Consider the following 16,050-nt stretch of genomic DNA (forward strand, 5'->3'; position numbering starts at 1 on the left):
AAGGTATAAATAGCTATTTTAGTCTTTCAATGATTTTTCCAGAATCCTTCCCCCATACTAGCTCCACCTATATTTCCACAATGAGGTCCAGAGGGGAACACAGAGATTGAGTTGCTTTAACACTAAACCGGTTTATCTTTATATTTGTCACAGATTTTTATGAATTTATGTTCATAATGAAATAAAACAGAATCTAATTCTAAGTGTCTCCAATAAACTTAATGATGACAATTTCTATAATAAGGAGAGCAGGATCCTACAAAAACAGACATGACACAGACCTGTTGTTGTTTTGAGAATTGTGGCAATTAACATCAGCATACTGTGTGGTGTGTGCGTTAGAAGAGTGGTTATGAGGCATGTTAGCTTGTGTGGTAGATGTGTTGTAGGGTTGGATATCATGTAATTATCAGGTTCACAGGAGATGTGCTTAGGTCAGTATCACCTGTGCACCTACAACCTGAGAACATAGCGCTAACTCAGAGGGAGTCTGCGGAAGAAAAAAAATCAATTATGAAAGAACAGAAGAACGATGTAAAACAAAGGAAATAGCAACCAAGGTCATATAAAAAAATGTAACCCCCTTTAGTAAGTGAAAGAAATAATACTTCCAACACTTTAGCATTTAATGATGCTTCAAACTTCACTTTCTCAAATAAAGGTTTACTGCTTTCATAAAAAGGTACATTTTGTTACAATCTCATGATTTGACATATCAGGAAAAAAAAAAACTTTAGAGTCCTTGAGAAATGATTAGCTGCTTTCGTCAGCAGAACACCAGAGAAACATTATTAATGGTAAAATTCCCATTAACGTTGTTTTACGCATCAGAGCATGTTTCAACTACAATGACATCTTAATTAGCTTTAATATTATGGGTTCTTTGCTTACTCAAACACTCCAAAAATTGAAAAATATTCAGTGTTAGTACCCAGCAGCATAAATTCATGTCTTAGTGTTTTAGAGAGCAACCCAGATATGATGTTGAATATGACAATTGAATGTTACAATAATATTAATGACAATACTGAATTGACGTAAACTGGAATGTAAAGCATCAGCTTGAGCTGATTCTGAACTGAAGCAATAAATATTGCTGCTGTGTTTCCCACAGATTACTCCTGCCATGCTTGTCCAATTCAAATATAACATGTAAACGAAACCACAAGATTGAATCAACATAATACGAAACATATAGCCACTTGCAGCCCTTATGTCAGTGCATGCCTCTGCAGCACACAGCAATAAGATTCATATTTAGACTCAAATAAAAAGAATGCAACTTTTTCATGGCAAGGAAGAACGAGAATAAGGATTGCACATTATTTAAATAGTTTAAGCAGAGAGGAACTCACAGCCCATACATACTAGCATGTTTTACTTGTGAGCATTTTTTAAGCAACGATTTGTTACCATCCGATCGTTACCGACCTGATTTGATCAAATACAACAACAGCATGGCTTGATTTGCACTTAAAATAAGGTTAAGACATGCATGGTAAATAAAAAGGAAAGCGGAATAAATTACCATTAAAATAAAGTACTCCTCTTCAGCACAAGTAGTTAATCTCTTGCCTCTTACCCAATAGAGCTAATGGATTCACTCTTTGTAGCAGACCTGTTTGACTCTTGGTGAGTGAGTCCAAATTTGCATTTAGTAGGGGAAAATGAATCCTCGCAGATGCCAGAATAGTTTCTTCAAATTTGAGAAGCGAAGTATGGTGTCTCAACACAGACAAAACTCTCCTCTACATGGCCAGGCTTCACAATATGATTAGAGACCAGAGACCAGTCCATGATACAGGAACTTTTCTACAGTCAGTTTGCTTTGATAGGAGTCTAAATTGGTGAATCTCATGAAGAAATGGCTATATATTTAAAAGTAAATGAAGCAGATTTTTAGGACGATTAAGATTTTTTGCATCATGATAATTTCCCCCTAAATTCTAATTGCTGTAATGCAAAAGAATCTAAAGAATATTAATCAAGCTGGTATTGAGATCGTCAAACTGCTTTCGTAAGTAAGCGAAATGAACATTATAAGTGAAGTATACCCAAATTAATTGGAATCTAATCAAATCAGAATTGAATCGAGGGCTTGAATCTGTATCGATGTTGAGCCCTAATACATATAATACCATGATGTACAAGTACCTAATGGTTTATATATTTTTTCACATTAAGTAATGAGAATGAGATTTGTTTTATTGTCACAATGAAAAAAAGCTTAATTGCCCAAAATATGCTTCATTTTAATTTATCCAAACTATCATTTTTTTTCCTCTATATTTTGGGGTTAAATAGGACCCATTTCATGAGATTCACACACACACAACCTGTAAGTTTGTTTATGTAAGTTTTGGATAGAAAGTTGACGTATTTTGACTGTGTTTTGGAGAACAATTATTTTTGGAATCCTTAACGATACTGAATTCAAAACTGAGTCCTGCTGTTATATCACACAGCAGGGTTTGTAAGAAAAAATAGGCTGCTACTCGCATGTCTGTATGCTCTCAGAAGTCCTTCTAAGGGTCGTTCTTGAATAACCCTAATTAAAATGTTCTTTCAAATGTTTTCTGAGGACAGCATGTTTTTTAGGCATTATCCACAGACTGAGACATTCTCACTCAAATCACTTCTTTACATGGATATTTCAACTACTGTAAAACACAAAGACAAGATTTGTAAAGTTGCTGTAAAATATTATTTATAATAATAAAATATTTTATATACATAGTTTTGCTCCTACTCTCTATATTATTGTGTCAGTTGATTTTTCTTTGAGCACATAAATGTGAGGGTGGGACAACTGGTACAGTGGGACACTTGAGTTATTTACTTATTGAATATTTCTTCCATTTTCCTTTGTATAGAGATATTTAGCTTTTCATTTATAAAACATTATTTTTTGAGGGGTTAAACAATTTGGCATATTTTAAAACAACACCAGTGAAATATCAAAATGGCCCCACTTCACCTGTACTCACCCATATTATGAACGCAAGACAATTTTGATGGCAAATGCCAATGCCAAGATATGAGTTTGTGTTGTTTTTCACTATGCAATTCATTTCACTTTCAAGAGTTTGTAATGTTACATAACAATTAATCAACATTTATTAATAGCACAGCCACCTGTGTTGAGACACACACACACACACACACATCAAGCACCTTTGTAACGTGCGGTGTCAGTAAGCAATTTCAGTAAGACTCATGGAAAGGGCAAGTCACACATGACCTCCACTCTACCATACTGTCTACTAAAATAACATCATATAACATAAAGCAGAGAGAGAGAATGAGAGATATATATAGAGAAAGAGTGAGATGCCTTTTGTGAATGGATTATAAATCATTAATCTGATGCTGATAAAGTATGCTGTAATGATAATGCACTTTAAAGTGTAATCCCCCTTTCTAACTCTGAAACACACACACACACACATCTTAGAAGTTACCTGCTACCAGATCACTAATCTAATTAAACAGCTTGAGCTGTTAGTAAAATGATCCAATTAGACAGAGATACAGAATGAGAACGAGAGAGAAAGAGTGATGGATACAAAAATGAGACAAGACAGAGAGATCAGGACAAGAAAGATCAGAGAGACAAAATGAATGAGAGAATGAAAATACACACAGATGGAGAAAGGCTAAGAGGGAGAAAGAGAGATGGTCAGGTTGTTGCTGGCTTTCTCCTGGCGGCTGATCATCAGTGTTCAGCCAAACTCATAAAGCAGAGACAAGATTAACCATCAAACACACACCAATTCCAAATACACACCTGCAGCACTCCAACCAAACACAATATTTCTGAACCAGTAATTAAGAATGCACCTGTAGTTTGTAGTTCATGTGCACACACATTAAGGACCGTTCACAACGAATGCATTTTTGTGTCTGCTGTCTTTTTGTTTTTCCTATGTAAACGTGTGCTAAATGGAAATCTTTGACCATTGTGCCGTTTGAGCTGTTTTTCAGCGTCTCGCACTGGGCCTGTGCTTTTTTAGTCATCGTGTCAGGTAAAAAAGAACATCGACTTTAAAAACAAGTCTCAAGACACCTGCATTCTTTTATATGTGTTGTGCTGCATCTAGCTTTTCCATTGTTTTTCTAAATAACCATGCACTAGGTGGACATCTTTGACCATTGCATCATGTCCAACTGCTTTTCCAGCATCCCATGCAGCAGCACCACATTTTCTAGATGGTGTATCAGTAAAAAAAAAAAAAAAAAAGTGAACTTTAAAAGCATGTCTCGTGATACTTGCATCCTGTTATGTGTTGTGTTGTAGAGCAACGCACATAACGTCACTCTTTTTGCAGCACAAGAACAGCATTCGGTCTAAACGGTCCCTTAGGCAGCTAAAAGGCTACAGAAAAGCTGGAGATGGAAAAGGTGCTTTTTCTTCCAAATTTGCTTTTACAGTAGTCTGAATACAAGAATCTTCACAGATCTGAATAGTTTCTTCAAATTTGAGAATCCAAGTACAAACACATGATATTTCAGTAGTTCATTGGAATGCACCTGCTGCTTTTTGAGTTGCAAAATGTAGTTTCAAGTAATTTCTTGCTTGGAGGATCTTGCAGTTTCTCCACATTATGACCGGCAAAAACTGTGGGAAAACTTTAACTACCATTATGTTTCTGTGAGAAGCTTCACAATCCCATTATTCAACATTTTAGAAGTGATGTCATCTCATGTCCCACTCAATACCAACTTGAGCGAAGCAGTAGAGAAAAGCAATCATTGGAATGGCCACAGAAGACCAGCCTGTTGAAGAAACAGAGAGAGGAGAAAAGAGAGTTTGAACTGTACACGGGTAAATATGTTCACAGTAAACATACAGTAGGCCTACTTAGAATTGTCCTTTGAAAAAAAGTTCACAAACATGGTTCTAAGCAGACGGCAAACAGGAACTGAGAACGTATCTCAGCAATGCATTGGTGTATCAAAACTAAACTTGGGATTTGTCAAAGCTGCCATGCCCCGAGGGAACCTAAACTGTACCTAAAGAAAAAATATCTCAACATGTACACACTGTACAAAACACATGACAATGAACAGCAGTTACACTCAGTCGAACACTAAAATTCCCTATACAGAATCACTTATGTAAAGTACTTAAGATACTACAGGTTACTGCAGTATCCAGGAATCATTCTCCCCAGTGGCGTACCTACAGGGAGGGCAGGGTGGACAACTGACATATGGCCCGGGGTCAGAGGAGGCCCATCCGACGGGCAATTAAAAACACCAAGGGGATCCATTAAAGGCATCACTCTTCCCATAATTTAAACTCTCTCATTATATATTATACATCTGATCCCCTCCCCATGTACAATAAAGCCAAATTTAAAACTCCCCCAAGCTGCTGAAACACACTGGAAAGGTGTGTGTGTGTGTGTGTGTGTGTGTGCCTCTGGTGGCTTCATTAAAAAGACCTGTCTTGTTGCATCAGAGTGACAAGAAGGACAGAGCAGAAGGGAAATGAGAAAGAGAGAGAGAGAGTACAGAGACACGTCAACACACACACTAAAATAAACAGGTTATAATTCACAGGTTACTGTTATACTATATGAAGACATATCTGAAAAATGTGTAAAATAAATGCTGAAAATCAGCATAATACATTTTAATCTCTGTAAAACCCACTATTATTAAATCAATAAATCTTAATGGACCACCCTGATCAATGACAGTGTGAACTTTTTTTGGTACCTGAAGGTTCACCTGAGAATTCGTTTAAGAAATCCTAAAGGTACGGTAGGAAATAAAAAGACCTTTCTAAGAGAGAGTGGAAATTGTTATGCAAAACTAACTACTTATTACAACTGTCTTTACTGCATGAAACTTTGACTAACTTTATAAGTGAATTTTAAAGGGTTAAAAATTCAACATCTGGTGGGTCATGACCCCAAAAAAATGCAGGTCTGTTCTGCTGCAATGGAAAATGCAAATCATAAAATGCAACCAACCATTTAATAATGTAAAGTTAAAGTTGCAAAATACATAGGGTTATTAACTTTTAAAAGAGTGGATAAAATGCACATCTTTTTTGTTGATATTTGTCTGCTGTTGTGCATTCAACAAACACTATATGGCATTTTGGCACAAAGTAGAATTACTGTACATCTGTCACTTGGTAATATGACTAAAATGTTTATTAATGAAATAATTTTAATATTCGGTTCCATTCGTTAACATTAGTTAATACATTAGGTATCACGAACAAACAATTAACAATATATTTTCTACAGCATTTACTAATCTTAGTTCATGTTAGTTTTTAAAAATACAATTGTTCAATGTTAGTTCATAGTGCATTAACTAATACAACTTTTGATTTAAAAAATTTATTAGTATATGTTTTAATTAACATTAACTAAGATTAATAAATGCTTAAGTATTGTTCATTGTTAGTTCATGTTAAATAATTTTGTTAACTAATGTTTACAAACGGAACCTTATAGTAAAGTATTACAGAGTATTCCTTTTCAGAATATGTCATGTTCATAATTTTACACAGCGGTTTGGTGTAAATGGTTCATAAAAACATTTGATTTTATGGACATTTTTGTTTATGTTTTTTATGCTAAACAATTTTTAAACAAAACTGATGTCCAAAGTAATATCGGGGTCATGGAACTATCTGAGAACCACTAGTGTAGAACACTGTATGGTTCCTATAATACAGAAGCAGTAAAATGAATGAATAACATGTACACATAACTTTATGGTTCTGCTCTTCTGTGAGTCCCTGTGCCCAGCAGGTCTCTTTCTCTGTATTACAGTATCCAACAGCTCCTCTTGCCTCTAACCGAGTGGCACAAAACCTCTCTGTCAGCATCTGATTGGAAGATTCGGTGAGGGGTGGGTGGGATCAGCATGGCTACCTCTCAGAGATGTCAAGGATAAATGATACCATGGTGACTGCTGTTAAGACTCTGTGGTGCTGATGCAGCCCTGGTGGCAAATGTGAAAAGCAGCTTCTGGAAGCTTCCAGAGAGATATTCACCTGCCTTTGTATCACTGAAGCCCTTCTTCACATCTTTTTCAACTCTTTAGGATAAATATCCAGATGCCCACTGGTGCTTCAATTGCCATTAAATGCACATAATCAGATCCTGATTTAATTGTTGAGGGCTTTTCAAGTCAAATAAGAAAAACTTGCTATCCATATCAAAACGCATAACAATCCATTGCAAATCACCCACAACCATCTTACAAAAAAAAAAAAAAAAAAAAAAAAAAAAAAACTAAAGTAGTGTCTAAAAGTCTGAGACCACTAGTCAAAATGCTTCTGTTTTGTTTTCCATTACCAATTATATTATCAGCATAACAATTTGAGTGAAAAATTTAATTGAAAAAATTTGATTAGTTACCTAGAAATAGTGCAGAATCTTAAAAATGTCTTATTTTATGTTACAACATATCTCTGCTTTCATTTATTCATTATCCTAAAACATATTTCTAGATTTAAATTGTGAATCCCAGATTTACAATGTGGACTACACATTGAATCCCACCGTATAAATTTATGAGCTACAGTGCATCCCTTCAGCACCAAAAAACAGTGATTCATCTCTTCTCAAACCCATTGTGTGTTCAGAGCACTTCAGACTGAATTCATTTCCACTCTTTTGTGTTTGATCTGGAGTGAAATGAGAAGCAACCCCACATCAGAAATCACAGCAAATCATTACAGCTTTTATTCTGAAATGCTGCAATGCTTGATCCACAAAAAGTTTCACATTCCCAGAGATTTAAAAAACACATTATCAGCAGCTGTGGTTGAATTATCAGCAGTTACAGCTTGAGAGGAATAAAATCCCAATGGAGATGAAAATGTTGTGTCTGAGACACTCTCTACACACTCACACACAAGCACAGACACACATTTACTTGGCTATATGACGAGGACATACGGCAGACTAGATTGTTTTTATATAAAGCAAATTATTTTTTAGATAATTAAGGATTTATTAAGTAACAATATAATTAAGGATTACAGACTAACTCTAACCTAACCCTAACTGCTAAAAGAAAAATTTTTGCATTTAAAAAAAACAATTATGAACCATTTTTCAAAGTGAGAATGTCCCCAAATATCCCAAAATTTCAGATTTAGCTCATTTTTGTACCCAATTTATAGCTAAGTTCATTTAAACACATGAAAACATGTGTGTTCAAGTATTTGAGAGTGTATTTAAATGACCAACCTTGGACAAACACCCTCTTCCAGAAGACTCTACCCACATGGATTCCACCCAGAAACACCAGATTGGACAGAATCAGCATAGCAGTCGAGAGGGCACAGATTAGAGCTAGGCCACGCCTCTGCATTCGAGGTGACATACAACACACCTGTGAAGAGATGAGAGCAATATCAGTCATAAAGAGAAATGTGTAAGTGTCAGTGTATCTGTATGTTTATTTCTGTTCTTTTAAAACCCTGAGGAACAATGGCTTACACTTTTCTCAACATTTATACAAGTCAGGGATAATGTACAATCAGTCAATTATTACTGTATTATAAACACAGACAGGGTGATTAATACTCTTACTACACAGCTACGGATATGAAATATTGGTTTGAGTTGACAATATTTTATTATGTGAGAAGAAAGAGACTGTAGAGTGAGACGTGAAACTTGCACAGCTATGTAGTGAATTGGTTGCCCGGACAACTCAATTATACAGATTAGAGGTCATTATATAAAAATAACTGACCACAGAATGTTGTAATTGGCCAATCAGAATCAGATATTCCAGACAGCTGTGTAATAATGTATGGTATTTATTTAGTAGTCTTATAACAACTCATCATTTCATTAGCATTGCACTTTAATTTGAAGCTGATATTTAACACGTGTGTGTGTGTGTGTGTGTGTGTGTGTGTGTGTCTCACAATAGCGTGATGGAGAGGAGGAGAGGAGAAGAGGAGTGCGAGAGCGTTCTCCACCGACACCCCGACCCAGTTCAGCAGGGCCCAGCACTGCAGGTAGTCATGGCAACCATGCCAAAAACACACAAACACAAACGCCAGTGCGATGGAGACGAGCTTCCGGAACACACCATGACGTGAGCCACCCAATGGCACATATATGTACCTAAAGACACACACACACAAAACTGATCACAGACACTTTGTGTGTTACAAAAAAATAACAATGCAAAAAAAGATTTAACAGCTTTTACGGATTTTCTGTCAGCTTGAGCCGTGACATAAAATCATCCCCTGCTCTCTGGGACGAATTCACAAAAAAGTTGCATCAATATTCCTGTGGTGTTTCAGCACGAAAACCTGTAATCCAGTTGAACTTGGTGCTAAATGCGCTAAAATAGCGTTGTGCCATGAGTATTTCAATTAAGTCACTAAGCGCGTTCACATAAACGTTCTGACACTGACTATGCTTAATAAGCCAACATCGCGTGAGTGTTCATGTAAATGCATTAAACGCTGTTCCTTTATCAGTGTAAGGTCGTAAACAGGGTAAGAATAAATTGATCGACACGGGTAGATTTTTGCCCGTTACGCCGATTCCGCATTGCATGTAAACACCTTAACCGCCGTTCTTACTGCTTATCCAATGTGCGCACATTTTGTGGGCATGCGTCTTCAAGGTTTGACATCAAAAGCATAGAATAACATGTTTATGTGGATTTCTTGCTTTGTCTGATTTTTTAAATAAGCTGATTTTTGGAAGTAATCAGCATATTGGTGTGCATGTGCATGGGCTCATTGTCATCCTTTTCAGCACAAAAATTTTTATGTCAACTCAGCTTATTATAGATTGTGCTAACTTTCAAAAGTGAATACTATTTCCATGGCACAATTAACGTCATGCTATTAAAACAGAATTTTTTTAACAAGACATGTTTGAGTTCATTTTCTATGGATCATGACAGCGCAAGATTATCAAATGATGGAGAAGAGTGCTGTAAGAGGGCATATATTCAGATGAATGGTGCAGTGAGTGGAGTGCACTTTCGGCATTTTAAAGAGATGATTCAGGGGTCTTCATATATCACAGTGGTGGAGCGATGCTGTCGGGATTTGCATTATTACTTTAGTGAACCGGGTGTAACAATGCACACGGCATTCCCTGTTTGTTCTCACACTATGGGACATATCACTTGCTGAATGTCTGTTAGATCAATGTGTGTGAGAGAGAAAAAGTGTCTTAGGATGAAATACTGTCTGTAAAATTGCCACCCTTACCGTCACAGAGATAATAGACAGTAGAGAGAGATACTGTATATCTCTGAACTAAACCCTGATATCTCTCTCTCTCTCTAGTGTAGTAGTTTCCATTTCAGGGCTGAGAGAGCACCAATCTGTTCTAATGAGGCTGTTGGGATAGTGGAGGGCTTGACTCGTCTGCGTGTGTGTGAGAGATGGTGAAGAGGATAAGATTAGCCCCCTGACCATGGCTCCAGCTGACAGCATGTTACTATGTGTGCCAGAGTGTATAGAGATAAAAAAAAAAAAGGATCATCAAGATCTATTTATGCTTTAAATCCAATCTGGGCTTTTCTATTTTTGCACTGCACTGTCTCTAGTATTTCTTTCTCACCTTTTTAAAGGAGAGAGTACAATGTATTCAGGCAAGATACACTACTTGATCTCACTCATTTTTTATTGATAGGGCTCATTATACACAACACAATCCAAGAGCAGTTTTGTTTCATGTTTGTCACCAAACCAACTTAAAGCTGAAGTATGCCATGTCTGCATCACTAGCGCCATCAAACAGAATTGCAAAAATACTGACTGTTTTAGACTGATTCTAGAAAACTGTCTTCTATTGGTTGTACAAACAGAAAGTCCTGCTCTAAGCTCACGCCATTGGTTGAGCCACTGTTGCTGGGCTGGGCTGGCCGGGCCACTCAAACAAACAGCGCAATGTTTTATAGTGCTACAGTGGCACAGAGTTACAGTAGACTTTTAGGTGAAATCAACATACAAATGGCTTACTTACAGATGACTCTGCATATTAAGCTGAGATACAAGAAAGAATTTGAACATCGAAAAAATTACATACAGCTTTAAAAGTGAAGTGTGTGATTTTTGCACCACTAGCACCAAACAGAATTTCAAAAATAAAGTTTTAGAGTATTTGTTTATTTCCACTGTTGCTTTCTGTGACTTAAATGGAAATGGAAAGACCACTCAGCAAAACATTGAAAACATATTCCCCTGCTAAGAAAAGACATGTCCCAACTGCCCCACCATAAATAACACTAGGGATGTCCCAATACCATTATTTGGAAAATTAATATGAGTACCGATACTTCCTTTTCGGTTCTCACAATACCTGTTTTTTGTTTATTTTTTCTAAATTCCATATTCAACAGTTTATTTCAATTCTATAATCAAAATGTTGTCTAAGTACATTAATTTGTTGAAAATGTAACCAAATTAATATAGAACAAATAATTTTCAACATAATATTGTATTATTTTTATTAAATGAAGTGCTTTTATACAGAACCCCACAGTACAATCTAAAATACTTTATAACACTGGAGTTATTTTTGGTTAGATAAAGTGCTGCACAACAGAGCATAACAGATGTGAGATATTGCTTAAATTTAATATTGCAATGGATGTTGTAGTAGCATTATGAGTAGTAGTAGTAATAGTATAATTCTGTCATACTTTTGGCGGAAGCTTTTATTTAGGAGTGAGGCTCTTTCCGTTTTTTGTGTGTTTTTGACAGTAGCTTCTTACCTTCTGAAAAGCAGGTTGCTACATGACTTGGGGTGCACTCCATTCAGAAGTGATCATCCCTATGCCATATTCAATTTGAAGACTTTACCATCCACTGAAAGAGCTTAGGAGGGCTGAAAATAACGTTCATTTGGAACTCTCATTTTAAATCCTTTTATCAAAAACGCTGTTTGACTCGATATTACAGCATTACTATTAAGATTGTTCTCCCCTCTAAGTGCCCTTTGGAGGCTTATTTATCCCATATGGATTGCAGGGCCAGTGTGATTGTTAAACTGCAAAAGGCTGCTATTTAATTAAATATAGTCTGTATGTGCTGTACGCTACGAAGTAAATTGGCGCTCTGCTCACTGTCATGTGATATGTTTATCTCGTTAAATTGCAGCCTTCGTGGTTTAATAATCACACTAGGACATAATCATATTTTAATTTGTGTGCTGATTGTTTATGCAATGACATTCGTATGTCGAACGGTACTGGTTCTTGGTATCGGAGCATTTTTACACGCACGAGTACAAGTATACAAGTGCAGTATCTGACCCAATCCCGATACCATTATCAGTATTGGGACATCCCTAAATAACACACATGCGTGTAGACAAAAATGCCTCTGAGAAATTTGGAACAACCACAGAATGCTTGAATATTATCTTATGAAATACTTGATATAATTTATATGGGAAATAATAATATTTGAGTAGCCACTCTACAGGCTTGATCCAGGCTACAGTAGTGTAACTGTAGCACAGTGTCCCAGTGTGGTTCTGTGCTCTGTTTTCAACTTGAGTTTGTCTGACTATTAAATTCCCACAGTTCTTCTGATCTTCTGCACTAAGAACATAGAGAATACAGCCCTCTCAAATATTTAAAGCTCTAAAACCTCTGAAACACACTCCACCAGAAGTACAAATCCCTTCACATTTCTGTTACTCATCTACCGGTAACATACTTAAGAAAAAAAGTTTGAGATTGGTCAGCACATCTTACTTTCTGTCTCTCAAAAAATGAAACTTCTGTCATCTTTTACTCACCCTCATGTTGTTTGCAATGAAAATGAATGGTGAATGAGGCTAACCTGCTGCATAACAATCTCCTTCTGTTTTCCACTGTATGCAGGTTTGGAACAACACGAGTTGTTTTTTTTTTACAGGTGCAGTATCCTTTTTCAAAGCGTCTGAGAAGATGTTCAGCTGTTTAGAAAAGTGTTTATGGGTGCATTTTCATCATGAACGAATACATTATATATGCACAGAAACAATAAAGTTGTCCTCCTGCCTCTATGGCTACTAATATAGAATAATCTCATCTATTTATCTCTGTCTCGCCCTTATATAAGCTTATATGAACCGCATCTGTGATTTGATTGTTTTGAGCACATTTCAATAGATCCTAGATGACACTCAACAGGCTTAAAGCGAGGCATTCAAGCAGACAATAGCGAAACAGAAGGGGTGTGCAGTGTGTGTATGTGGACGCAATAAGATCAGTGTTGAGTCACACAGCAAGCGAAGATCCTCTCCCACATCTCCACACTCCAAAACTTCACAAGTACTGCACATTTAAAAGCACATTAAGATCTCTCCGAGTGCACTTCACAACACTCGCTCATACACATACACACAGCCCACATTCACACTCCAATTATGCAGATCAGCTTTCTTTACCACAATGCTATCACTACACATTTTAATAGAAAGACAGAGATGAGAAGTAGAAGCAATCAGGAGGAGATGGAGAAAGGTTTGGTTTTCTGTTCACAATGGAGGGGCTTTAACATAAGACTTACTTAAAGCTCAAAGTTTCCAACTGGACACAGTCAAGGTGGAATGAAGAAAAAATGTTTAAATAATTCTGAGAAGGGGCATAGCTATAGACACTGTCAGCTTTCTGATTGGGGGGATTTTGGTGGCTCTTCCCTAAAGTCAACATGAAACAAACCCATTTTCTTACGTAATCTGATGTATTTCTGAGTGAAATAGGATATTCATTGAGAAAAAAATGTAGGGATTGATTTTATCCATTAGGAATTGATTGGATTTGTGATTAGTGGGCGTTACATAACAGCTAAAAAGAACATGTCTCTGAGGAAGTAATTTTATTTTTAAAAAAAGATTTAAAAGACAAATATTGACAAAATATATGACTAGTGCAAGTTCACCTGTTCAATCACTTCATTGTCTGTGCAGATGTACAGTATGTTGTAATGTCACATACACTGGCGGCCAAAAGTCTGGAATAATGTACAGATTTTGCTGTTTCGGAAGGAAATTTGTACTTTAATTTACCAAAGTGGCATTCAACTGATCACAAAGTATAGTCAGGACATTACTGATGTAAAAAACAGCACAATTTTTGATCAAATCTAGACAGGCCCCATTTCCAACAGCCATCACTCCAACACCTTATCCTTGAGTAATCATGCTAAATTGCTAATTTGGTATTAGAAAATCACTTGCCATTATATCAAACACAGTTGAAAGCTATTTGGTTCATTAAATGAAGCTTAACATTGTCTTTGTGTTTGTTTTTGAGTTGCCACAGTATGCAATAGACTGGCATGTCTTCAGGTCAATATATGGTAAAAAAAAAAAAAGGCACGCACGCACGCACACACACACGCACACACAAAAACAGCTTTCTCTAGAAACTCGTCAGTCAATCGTTGTTTTGAGGAATGAAGGCTATACAATACTTGAAACTGCCAAAAAACTGAAGATTTCATACAAAGATGTACACTACAGTCTTCAAAGACAAAGGACAACTGGCTCTAACAAGGACAGTAAGAGATCTGGAAGGCCAGACAACTAAACAAGAGGATAAGTACATCAGAGTCTCTAGTTTGAGAAATAGACACCTCACATGTCCTAGCTGACAGCTTAATTTATTTTTTTTATTTTTTTTATTTTTCCCCTTTTTCTCCTAATTTGGAATGCCCAATTCCCAATGTGCTTTTAAGTCCTCGTGGTCGCGTAGCGATTCGCCTCAGTCCGGGTGGCGGAGGACGAATCCCAGTTGCCTCCGCGTCCGAGATCGTCAACCCGTGCATCTTATCACGTGGCTTGTTGAGTGTGATGCCACGGAGACACTGTAAGGTGCGTGAGAAGTGCCCGACAAGACAGCCACATCTATGGCAAGTGCTACAGGAAGCGTGGGGTGAAATGTCACCTGAGTATCTGGACAAACTGACAGCTAGAATGCCAAGGATCTGCAAAGCTTTCATTGCTGCACATGGAGGATTTTTTGATGAGAATTCTTTGAAGTAGTTTAAGAAGTTCTGAACATTTTTTTCAAATTGTAATAGTAATTTTTCACATTATTAATGTCCTGACTATACATTGTGATCAGTTGAAATCCACTTTGGTGAATAAAAGTACCAATTTCTTTCCATAAGAGCAAAATCTATACATTATTCCAAACTTTTGGCTGCCAGTGTATATGGTGTGGATATAGTGATTAATCTCATGTATAAACAAGATGCATTTGAATGAGGACTTAACCTGTTTTAAAGAGGTTCATTTTGCCGGTGTAGTACCTAATTTAGACTCCCTAGTATCCATATGTTTAGGCGTAGGTGTAGGGATGGGCTTTACAGGTAGGGACCAAAGAGGTTAGGGGTGAGTTTTAGAGATAAGGGCCAATTAGGTAGCGGGGAGTCAGAATATGGCGGGCAGTCAGATTTTGGCATAACACCGGAGTTCAGCATGTTCAACTCAGTTAGCTCACCAACACAGACACACTCACTATAAATTTTGTTATTGTGCCTGAACGGTTTTGGATCCATGTTCATGTCATGGAACCAGACTCAACCATTTAAAACCAGACTGGCATTTCACAACTGCCATTAAATCAAGATAAAAAAATAAAATAAAAAAAAAACCTTCCACTCTCTATTCTCCATTTCTCATTAATTTGTTCTCTAGCACGTTTTCTTCTTTCGCTCTTGCCCTGTGATTACACATTTCCCTTATTCACTTTATAAGCATGTAATTTCTATGCCACTAGCACCACCAAACGGAATTGCAAAAATACATTTTGTTTTGATACATTGAATATGCTCCGTCTGTTGTTGGTCAAACAAAGAGATAGTCTCGCCCCCAATTCACGCCATTGGTTGAGTAACTTTGTTGGGGGTCTAAGCGGGTCACTCAAAATAAACAGAGCAATTTTCATAGCGCCAAAGAAACAGAGCTTAAAGTTTTCGAGAAAATTAGCCTATACTTACTATAATTGTTTATAATTGGCTTACTAATAGTTGTCTATGCATATTAATCTGGAATAGGAGACAGTATTTTAATGCAGAAAAAGTTACAT

At 36.7% G+C, this 16,050-nt stretch overlaps 1 protein-coding gene across 1 annotated transcript in view; it reads right to left on the reverse strand.

The window, feature by feature from the left end:
* Window positions 1-624: 624 nt before the first annotated feature.
* The window catches only part of hhat (hedgehog acyltransferase), a 43,136-nt gene continuing 27,710 nt past the window's right edge, over window positions 625-16,050 (reverse strand). The window contains exons 10-12 of the mRNA XM_051645770.1: window positions 8,915-9,116; window positions 8,226-8,370; window positions 625-4,776 (exon numbers count right to left, since the gene is read on the reverse strand). Of these exons, the coding sequence (XP_051501730.1) occupies window positions 4,697-4,776; window positions 8,226-8,370; window positions 8,915-9,116 (427 nt within the window). The 3' untranslated portion in view covers window positions 625-4,696. The remainder of the gene's footprint in view (window positions 4,777-8,225; window positions 8,371-8,914; window positions 9,117-16,050) is intronic.

Source organism: Myxocyprinus asiaticus, chromosome 20, assembly GCF_019703515.2.
Source record: "Myxocyprinus asiaticus isolate MX2 ecotype Aquarium Trade chromosome 20, UBuf_Myxa_2, whole genome shotgun sequence".
Lineage (NCBI taxonomy): Eukaryota > Metazoa > Chordata > Actinopteri > Cypriniformes > Catostomidae > Myxocyprinus > Myxocyprinus asiaticus.